The 10027-nt window shown below is 44.4% G+C and overlaps 1 protein-coding gene across 3 annotated transcripts in view; it reads left to right on the top strand.

Annotated features, from left to right (window-relative positions):
• Window positions 1-307: 307 nt before the first annotated feature.
• pcdh7b (protocadherin 7b) overlaps window positions 308-10027 on the top strand; it is a 103404-nt gene continuing 93684 nt past the window's right edge. For all 3 annotated transcript variants that reach the window (XM_046380221.1, XM_046380220.1, XM_046380222.1), the window contains exon 1: window positions 308-4306. In XM_046380221.1, the coding sequence (XP_046236177.1) occupies window positions 1232-4306 (3075 nt within the window). In that variant the 5' untranslated portion in view covers window positions 308-1231. The remainder of the gene's footprint in view (window positions 4307-10027) is intronic.

The raw sequence follows: 10027 nt of genomic DNA, 5'->3' as shown, positions 1-10027 counted from the left end.
ATTATTTCTCTACTGGATATCTCGCCGTCTCAGAGTAACATCAGGCATAAATGTGAAGCATCCAAACTGTGTTCACAAAGTGCCGAGTGACGGCTAGAAAAAATATCGATGAAAACGACAATATTAAGGCATCTTCTTCATATAGCCCATTTCCTCAAATATTGTCTGCTGGCGTCTGGACACGGCGATCAAGACCAAGTCCGACCCTGTTTACGTGCGCTGCCGGGGGAGAAGAAACCATCGGGGGTGGAGAGGGAGAGAGAGAGGAGAGAGAAAGGGAGGGAGAAAGAGGAGAGAGAGAGAGAGACTGCAATATCATTTGTGAATCCCTCTCACAGTGCTGCAGAAAGGGGCTGCCAACACATGCGGCGCGTCTGCAGGTGAGGGAACAGGCTGAATATGCTGGACACACTGAGGAAATCCAACCAACGTTTCCTGAAAACCACGTCGGATGTACATTTTTAATTTTTGTTCCCGTTTGATTTTTTTTTCTCTTTCTAATACAACCTTTTCAGTAGGCTGTGCATTGTGGAGTTGACTTGCAAAAGCAGAGAGTAACTATATGCCTACTGGCTGCAAGTGACTTGGAGGAAGAGAGTAGAGTAGGCAACCGGACAGGTAAATTGCCTCATATTCACATCCTCATGTCCGGAGAGTTGACAGGCTCCGCGCACTCGGCACTCGCCGTATGACGAGTTTGGAAACTGCGCGGCATTTAAATGATCCTCTGACATTTGTGGACATATCGTCGGGCAGAGGAATATTGCAGCCTCACCCACAAAGGAGATTCTACCCACAAACTGTGAGTAAAACGACAGGATATGGAATGAATTTACTTTCTGGTGATATGATGCGCGGACAATAACATTTCGACTTTTACGCGCATGAAATTCAAATATTTGTGGCACCACCCGGAGCGCACTGAGCTTCTTTCGGGTGTTCCCTTTTCACTGCCTTTTTAATATTATTTAAATAAGGAAAGAGCTACTGTCATCCCGAGACAGAAGAGGGAAAGAAGAGAAGAGACGAAAGCCCGTGCACTTGCTGCTTTTCGCCGCAGCAGGAGCGATGTAGGAAGTCGTCCGGATGATGAAGTCTCACGCATCCCGCAACAGAGGGTTTTGCTCTTAATGAAAACGAGATTTCTTTTACAATTTCGGACTCTTCCGCAGTGATTCAATTTTCTGACATTCTTTTCCAAGTCTAAGTGGACATTTTTCAGTGGAGAACAATGAGGACTACTGGTGCAGTGGACTATTTGTACTATTGCATGCTCATCCTGCAGCTCGTGCATCTGCCCGCTGCCAAGCAAGTGCTTCGCTACCGTTTGGCCGAGGAGGGACCCGCCGATATCAGAGTAGGGAACGTAGCCGCCGATCTGGGCATTGTTGCCGGGTCCGGCGAGGTGACATTCACTCTCGAATCAGGCTCAGATTTTTTCAAAATAGACAACATAACAGGTGAGCTCACCACCAATGAAAGGCGCATAGACCGTGAAAAATTACAGCAGTGCCAAATGATATTTGATGAGAATGAGTGTTTCATAGATTTTGAAGTGTCAGTGATTGGACCAGCCCAAAGCTGGGTCGACCTCTTTGAGGGAAAAGTCATCATATTAGATATAAATGATAACACCCCGTCTTTTCCTTCTCCTGTCCTGACACTGTCTGTGGAGGAAAACAGACCCATTGGAACCCTTTATCTGCTGCCCACAGCCACAGACAGAGATTTTGGCAGAAATGGAATAGAGAGATATGAGCTTATCCAGGACAATGGAGAGAACTCAAGGCGCTTGGGCTCTTCTGGGGATTCATACTCGGGGAAGAGGAGATTTGAGGAAGGCGCAAGCAGGAGCAGTGTCTTTGAACTGCAAGTTGCTGACACAACTGATGGAGAGAAGCAGCCTCAACTCATCATTAAAGGGGCCCTTGATAGGGAGCAGAGAGACTCCTATGAGCTCACATTGCGTGTTAGGGATGGAGGAGATCCACCTCGCTCGTCCCAGGCCATTCTTAGAGTGATGATCACTGATGTGAATGACAACAGTCCGCGGTTTGAGAAGAGTGTGTATGAAGCTGACCTACCTGAAAACAGCTCCCCTGGTTCCCCCATACTGCAGCTCAAAGCGACTGATGCAGACGTGGGGGTTAACGGTCAAATCGAGTATGTGTTTGGGGCAGCCACAGAGTCCGTAAGGAGGCTACTGAGGTTGGATGAGAGTACCGGATGGCTGAGTGTGTTGCACCGCATTGACCGTGAAGAAGTGAGCCAACTGAGATTCACAGTAATGGCCCGTGACCGAGGCCAGCCACCAAAAATGGACAAAGCCACTGTGGTGCTGAACATCAAGGATGAGAATGACAATGTTCCTGCTATTGAGATACGGAAAATTGGACGCATTTTCTTGAAAGATGGGATAGCCAATGTGGCTGAGGATGTGGTGGTGGACACACCCATTGCCTTAGTTCAAGTGTCAGACCGCGACCAGGGGGAAAATGGCATTGTGACCTGCACAGTCGTAGGAGATGTGCCCTTTCAGCTCAAACCGGCCAGTGAGATGGAGGGTGAGCAGAATAAAAAGAAATATTTCCTCCACACGTCTGCACCGTTGGACTATGAGGCCACACAGGAATACAATGTGGTCATAGTGGCTGTGGACTCTGGAAGCCCCAGCCTGGCAAGTAATAACTCTCTTATTGTCAAAGTGGGCGACACTAACGACAACTCCCCTGTTTTCAGCCAAAATGTTGTAGAGGTGTCATTTCCAGAAAACAATGCCCCTGGCGAGAGGGTGACAACAGTGGCAGCCATTGACGCAGATAGTGGGAAGAACGCTGAAATAGCCTATTCCCTAGACTCATCAGTAAATGGGATTTTCTCTATCGATGCAGACAGTGGTGACATCCGAGTAAACACCATTCTAGACAGAGAGCAAACGGAGCGCTACGAATTCAAAGTGATAGCCAAAGATAAGGGCATAAACACCCTTCAAGGCTCTGCAACAGTGGTTGTCCTTGTGGCCGATAAGAATGACAACGAACCAAAGTTCATGCAGGATGTGTTCACCTTCTATGTCAAAGAGAATCTCGAGCCAAACAGCCCAGTTGGCATGGTTACAGTTATTGACGCAGATAAAGGCCAAAATGCAGAGATGAGTCTTTTCATTGAGGAAGAGGAGGACATATTTTCAATTGAGAATGACACTGGGACTATATTCTCTACACTGTCTTTTGACCGAGAGCAGAAAACTACATACACGTTCCGTGTCAAAGCTGTGGATGGGGGTGACCCTCCCAGATCTGCCACTGCCACAGTTTCACTCTTTGTCATGGACGAAAACGACAACGCACCAACTGTCACTTTCCCAATTAACAGCTCCTACACCCTTCTTCCTCCCTCCAGTAACATCAGAACAGTTGTCAGAACGGTCATAGCCACTGACACAGACACTGGCATCAATGCGGACCTGAACTACAGCATCATTGGAGGAAACCCCTTCAAGCTGTTTGAGATTGATGGGGGAACCGGGGTCATTTCGCTGGTGGGGAAGTTGGAGCAGAAGCACTATGGCCTCCACAGACTAGTCGTCCAGGTGAATGACAGTGGCCAGCCTTCACAGAGCACAACCACACTAGTGCATGTGTATGTTAACGAGACTCTTTCCAATTCAACAGTGGTGGAGGCCCAGGTGGCTAAGAGCCTGAGCACGTCTCTCAACACCAACATTGCTGGTGACCCCAACTATGATCTAAGCAAGCAGCGGCTAAGCATTGTAATTGGTGTAGTTTCAGGCATCATGACAGTCATTCTCATTATTCTAGTTGTAGTCATGGCCCGTTACTGCCGTCCCAAGAATAAGAATGGCTACGAGGCTGGCAAGAAGGATCATGAAGACTTCTTCACACCACAGCAGCATGACAAGTCCAAGAAGCCCAAGAAGGATAAGAAGAAACAAAAGTCCAAACAGCCACTTTATAGCAGTATCGTCACTGTAGAGGCTTCAAAACCCAACGGGCAGCGCTATGATGGCGTCAACGAGAAGCTGTCGGACAGTCCTGGCATGGGCCGCTACCGTTCAGTCAACGGAGGGCCAGGGAGCCCAGATCTAGCCCGGCACTACAAGTCCAGTTCACCACTCCCTACTGTCCAGCTTCACCCGCAGTCACCAACAGCTGGTAAAAAGCACCAGGCAGTTCAGGACTTGCCCCCTGCCAATACCTTTGTTGGCACCGGAGATAACATTTCCCTTGGATCTGACCACTGCTCAGAATACAGCAGTCAAACTATCAACAAGTACAACAAACAGGTAAGAAGACACGTCTCTGTGTTCTTTATCCCCCCTCCACCACTCTTAAATGTCCTCTGTTTCTTCCTCTTAGTGTTCTCTCTACCATAATGCTTTCTGACAGGGCTAGTCTCAGTAGTCTTGTTGCCTTTATGGTGCTAATGTGTGTCAAGTTAGCGGTATTGATCTGTTTTGGTTTGGAGTGCCATTCACTTGTAATATTGAAAGAGAGGAGAAAGGTTTAGATTAGCTTAAGAGGGGGTTTTGTTACTACTCAACCAAACAAGGCCAACTTTTTCACTTTTATCATGGCATGTGCTGGGGCGGCCTTTTCCGTAAGGGCTGTCACAACCACTAACTTTGGCAAATATGTGTCGGAGTGTTGCAGACAGCTCACATAAGGGTTTGGTTTGCAGTTATTTTATCCCAGAGGGGAGTGAGGTAGGGGCCGGCTACATTCCCCTCAGCCATGTCAAGCATTGCCCTGCCCTCTGTCTGTGAAAAGGCTGCCTTGTCTTTTTGTGAAAGAAAGAAAAAAGGAAGAGGATAAGAGAGGAAGGTAGATGTAGAGTGAATTCAGCACAAACATGGCTTTGTTAGGTTTGTGAGTCAGTTTTACAGTCTCGGCTAAAGTGGAAACATCTGGTCGGGGAGTCGTATTAACATTCATCTGCACTTCTTCATCAATTCATTGACCTAATGTTGAAGCTGGACATTTTTACACCACCTCCCATATGGTGTCTCAGTCTCTTTTAATATTATCTTTTTCCTCATCTTTAACTGCCTGCCATTTTCTACCTGCTTTTCTTTTACTCCGCTCTCATCCAGCCTCGGGTTGGTCTCACATGCCTCCTTCTGTTTTTGCTTTTCTTCCTTTTTTTTCCCTCTCAGTAACTCTTCTCTTGCATTTTTCCTGCTGGAGTAGGTGGCATGATGATATATTCAAATTTCAAGAAATGTGTTTCATCAGTTCAGTCTTTTTACTTTTGGCTGTTTTTGCACTGGTATGTGCGACAACAACACGAAACAAAGCTAATACATAATGAAGTCAGCTGATTTGTGTTTTCAGGGAAAGAAAAAAAAGAACAGGACTGTTTTATGTGTTTTCTATGGCAGTCTAATGAATTATTGATTTTTCTTTTACTTGGTGTCAGCACTGCGCCTTAGAATTCCAAACTGCTGCTCTCTCTCTCTCTCACAACACAGCTGGATTGTACTTTTTTTTCATTTTCTGTTTTTGTTTTCCTCTTTCATTTCCTCTAGATGTCTCTTTGTTCATGTTTTTGTGTTTCGGTGCCTACTGCCCCCCCCAACTGTCCTTTGGCCCCGTGCAGTACATCCTTGCATGCCTTGCAAACAGGCAGCATGGGTGGGTATGCTGCCTGTTTTCCCTTCACGTATTCCTTTTTCTCTCTCAGTATTTTCAGTCCCCGCCACATTACACACATTTACTTTGGTGTTCTCGGTCTTGCCTTTTTCTTGCAGTGGTTTCTTTTTAAATCTCCACTCTCATCTCTGTATCCCTCTCCCCTCCCTGTTACTACCTCTCCTCTCAAATCATTTCACTCCCCTTTTACTTCTATCCCTTCTCTTCCCCTACTCTGTCTCTAGCAGCTTCTAATATGGTGTATTCACTGAGCTGCTTCTCTGAGTGTGAGGAGTGCTGTTGCTTTCGGATGTCTCCTGCATAATTAAAAGGGCACTCTATTTGTTGCTGCTGCAGCAGCATGTATTGTGTGTCACTATGCTTCACTTATATAATTATTTATTTACTCTCTACATTAGTGCTGCGGTAACTTTTATGAACTGTGCATTTGTTACTATACAGTGTCAAAGACAAAACCATAATACACAAAGAGGATTTTCTCGCAGTACTTAGATTGTGAGAGAATAGCAAAGAAAGTGTTCAGCGGCCTACTGGGCAATATCATCCATGTTTATTGCGTGGTGTAGCCTGTTAGGTATTTAATATACAATAGCTGGCAGGTATTTAAATTGCCTTTTCTATCCCATGGGTCCAGTATATACTCACTGTTGATAAATTCTGTTGGGGTGAACAGGGTGTAATTTAATGGCTGCACAAGAGAGCGAACTGAAGAGAAGGTGTGTGTACATGTGCTTCAATTATGACATTAAATAGTCTCCCCTGTAAGATTAAGTAGTGAAGCGGTCATGCTCCTGATTTCTAGGGATGCGGCATTTAAAAATGTTGTTTTTTTTCTGAACAGCTAAAGACACAATAAACCACTCAGTTACAGTTGTGTGCAACAATTTATGCAAGATCTGGGTTAGTGGTATAAAGTCGTTAAGCCACTGAACAAAATTATGTTTTTAGCACATTTTATATTTCTCTTACAAAATAAATAGGATTCTATACTACTATTTTACTTTCTTACTTGATACCAAGAAAAGAAGAAATTTTTTTTTGAAACCACCTGAATGCATTGCTTGTACAGAAGAAAAATCACTCCACACATAACTCTGTGCAGCCTTGGTTTGAAAATCTCACTGCAGATGTGTTTTTTCCATAGCTTTGGTAAATTTTGATACAATCAAAAATCTATTTTATTGTTTTGAAAATGTGGTATTGAAAATGTAGTGAAATGAAATATTTTTGACGACTTTAGTACAGAAATTTGTTTGAATTTGACATTTTTATCACATTTGGTGCGATATACAATTCAACCTATTCACGCTGTGTACTTAAGCTTTATGACAAGTGATGATGAGGGACGTATTTCTTCATGTGTGTGTTTTTTCTTTCATACACGCACGTACAACACGCACATACACGCATCCTCAGCCACAAACCAGTCCTTTTTACCACTCCCTCTCTTTTTGTCCGTCTGTGGGAAGAGATAGAGACAGGCACAAGAAAGACGGCCCTGTTAGCGGTATAGAGAATGGCCCCTACTGTTTCACAGGGGAATTGGGGTTGGATGGAAAGACAGAGAGAAAGGCGGGGAGGGGGTAAGAGAATAGTGCTGACCATTGACTGTAATCTCTTAGGTATCAGGTTCCGTCTTTCTCTCTCATCGCCTTCCTAATCTCACAATAAATGCTTGGCAACTTGCTTGGGCAGGTAACCAGGCAACTGAGGGAGTTTATCGGTGAGGCGAGCCTTTCTTTTGAGCCCATCAGACATTTAAACAGTCATTAAGCTGAGATAACTGTGGGGGAGAAGCCAGCGTGTCACCCAGCAGCTGTCGAGGGCTTGAACCGGAGTGGCAACAGACCTGACATTTCATCGCCTCCTGTAACTCATTTCATTGCGACTTTTTCATATTATTATTATTATTTTTTTTAACTTGCTGCATTATACTCATTCTATCAACTCCTTACATATCTGCACACAATCCTTACATCTGGAGGCTGATGAGTAGTGCATGCACTTAACAGAACACTTAACTTTATTACTTTTGGCAGTAGCTTCTGTTCTATCCAGTGCCAGAAAATAATGCTGTCCAACCGTAATGTAGTGAGGAATGAAATCACTTAGCCATCGAATTAGCACAAGCCATCAGCTTTTGTTTTATCATTGCACTTCAAAGCGCCACTTGTGCCCAGGTGGATCTCTTTTAATCAGCAGTGAGCCACAGCAGCTTGTATTCTGTGTTCTCGCAGCATAGCCCCTCAGGGCAGGCATAAGCCCGAGTCCACGCACTTATATCAGGTTATCCTGCCTCAGGGCTGATGCAGCAAGCACAACTGGACATTGCCCTAAACCCAAGCCCCTGTGTTCACCTCCTGTGCTCTGGCCAGCTGTTCCTCCTGTGCCTCCTTATAGCTGCAACCTCTCCGGCAAAAGCGGAATTCAGCCTCAGAGTGCCTGATTTGCATAGGGCAAATCCTCTCCCAGCCACACATGCACAACAGCACCATGCAAATGGAGGTCACCTAGATGGTGTTTGTAGCCAAAACATAGGATATGATTGTCTTTCAGGCTCCAGGCAGATCAGGAAGCCAATATGGAAATGCAGTACTTTGCCTCTGGCCTCGTTTGTTTTAACCTACAAAATGTAGCAGCCTAAACACCTATGAAAAGCCACAACTGACCAATTGAAACTCACAAAGCCCCTGTATTCCAGGTGTCTTCAGTTTTATGTGGACAGCTGCAACTGACCAATCATGCCAACACAGAAACTTTTGTGTATTCCTCTCTGCTAGTCATCCCCACTTATGTCCTGCAGGTGCCAAACTCCCCCAATGGCTCTTGTGTGATTTTATCTTGTCGTGGCAGTCAGTCCTTTATTGAGCTCAGCATAAGGTAATTACTTGATAAGAGGTTCCACAGGAGCTTTACCGTGTTTTGCCACGCCCACCCTCAGTAATTGCTGATACAGGTCAGCTTTCTTTTGCAGAAAGCAGAGAAAGTTTGGTTTTTTTATTATGAAAACTGAATTCAGGTCACAAATTAATTGCAGCATCAGTTGCAAAGTCAAATAAGCAATAAGTTGATTATCACATTAAAGGAACAAAATCATGAAAACAGTTTTAATAGCAACCTCACTGATTTCAGCATAGAGTGATAGAGTGCTAAAGGTGAGGGAAAAGGTAAAAAAACAACACAATCTGGAAATCTTGTATTTAGTAAGAAATAAGATCATGTGGAATGAGTTGGTTTGTTTATTGCCACATTATTATTAGTACTTGTCCTTTGTGTGGTGCTGCGTACCACCAACTGTGGCTAATTTTATCAAAAATTGTTTGGGATCTATTACAGCTTAATTCAATCTATGGCTGCTCAGACTTTTGTTGTTTATGTTCCGAGTGGAAAATGGAAGGAGTAAGAGAGCACAGTAATACTCATGAAATTGCCGCAGGCAGCATTTTCTGCCGTAATTTGGTTTGGTGATTTGAATGCATTCGCTCTAAGGCAATTACTAATCTAAGGATTAGACTTACCTGATACGCAAGCAGAAATGGTGGTGACTGAGAGAGAAAGTCACAAGGTTTCTGTATTATTACTCTGCATAATATGTTAACACTGAGTTTTTTTTTGCACTGTTTTCACCCATATGTCGAAGCATGAAAATTATTGCTTAATTTCTCCTTCTTTGCCTTCTTTTTCTCCCCTCTTTATCTTCTCAGCACACAATAAATAAATGTGCTCAGGTGCCTTCACATGACAATAAATACTCATGATTGAAGACGCTGAAAAAGTCCCACGTCTTCTGTAACATTTGTCAAGATAAGGTGCCGAAATACATAGAAGGAGGAGCAGGCAGGGTGAGGGACAAAGCAGACAAGAAATTTAAGGCGCATGCTACCTTGATTGCTCTCCACGCTGCTGATTGTAAGTGGCAGCGTCGGAGATGCCACCTTCTTCTCGCCACTTCTTTCAATTTGATGTCATCGAAAATGGAATTTCATTTCATACTCGGCAGCGATCGCATTAGATAGGGCTCACCAGGATAAAGCTGATTCATTTCTGCAGATTTGCCTTTCCTGTGGCACTATCAATCACTGCACACACACTGTATTGCAGACTTGTTTTTCATGGCAACTGTTAGGAGGAGTTTGTACAGCAAATTGACTTTTACAAGGCTCCCAAGGTCTATGATATGCTATGCTAGCCTTGTTGTTTTCTCAATAGCCGTCCTCTTGTATCGACTGTAGAAGCGAGAGCCAACTAAATGAGAACATCACTTTGCACTGCTGGTGTGCAGCCCAGGGGAATAGTTCTCTGTCGACGAGCTGGATCACAACACGGATCAGACGTAAAGCTTCATGTTTGTGGGA

This window comes from Scatophagus argus, chromosome 23 (assembly GCF_020382885.2).
Source record: "Scatophagus argus isolate fScaArg1 chromosome 23, fScaArg1.pri, whole genome shotgun sequence".
Lineage (NCBI taxonomy): Eukaryota > Metazoa > Chordata > Actinopteri > Scatophagidae > Scatophagus > Scatophagus argus.
The sequence above is the reverse complement of the archived record's forward strand: the minus strand, read 5'-3'. Positions and strand labels throughout refer to the sequence as shown.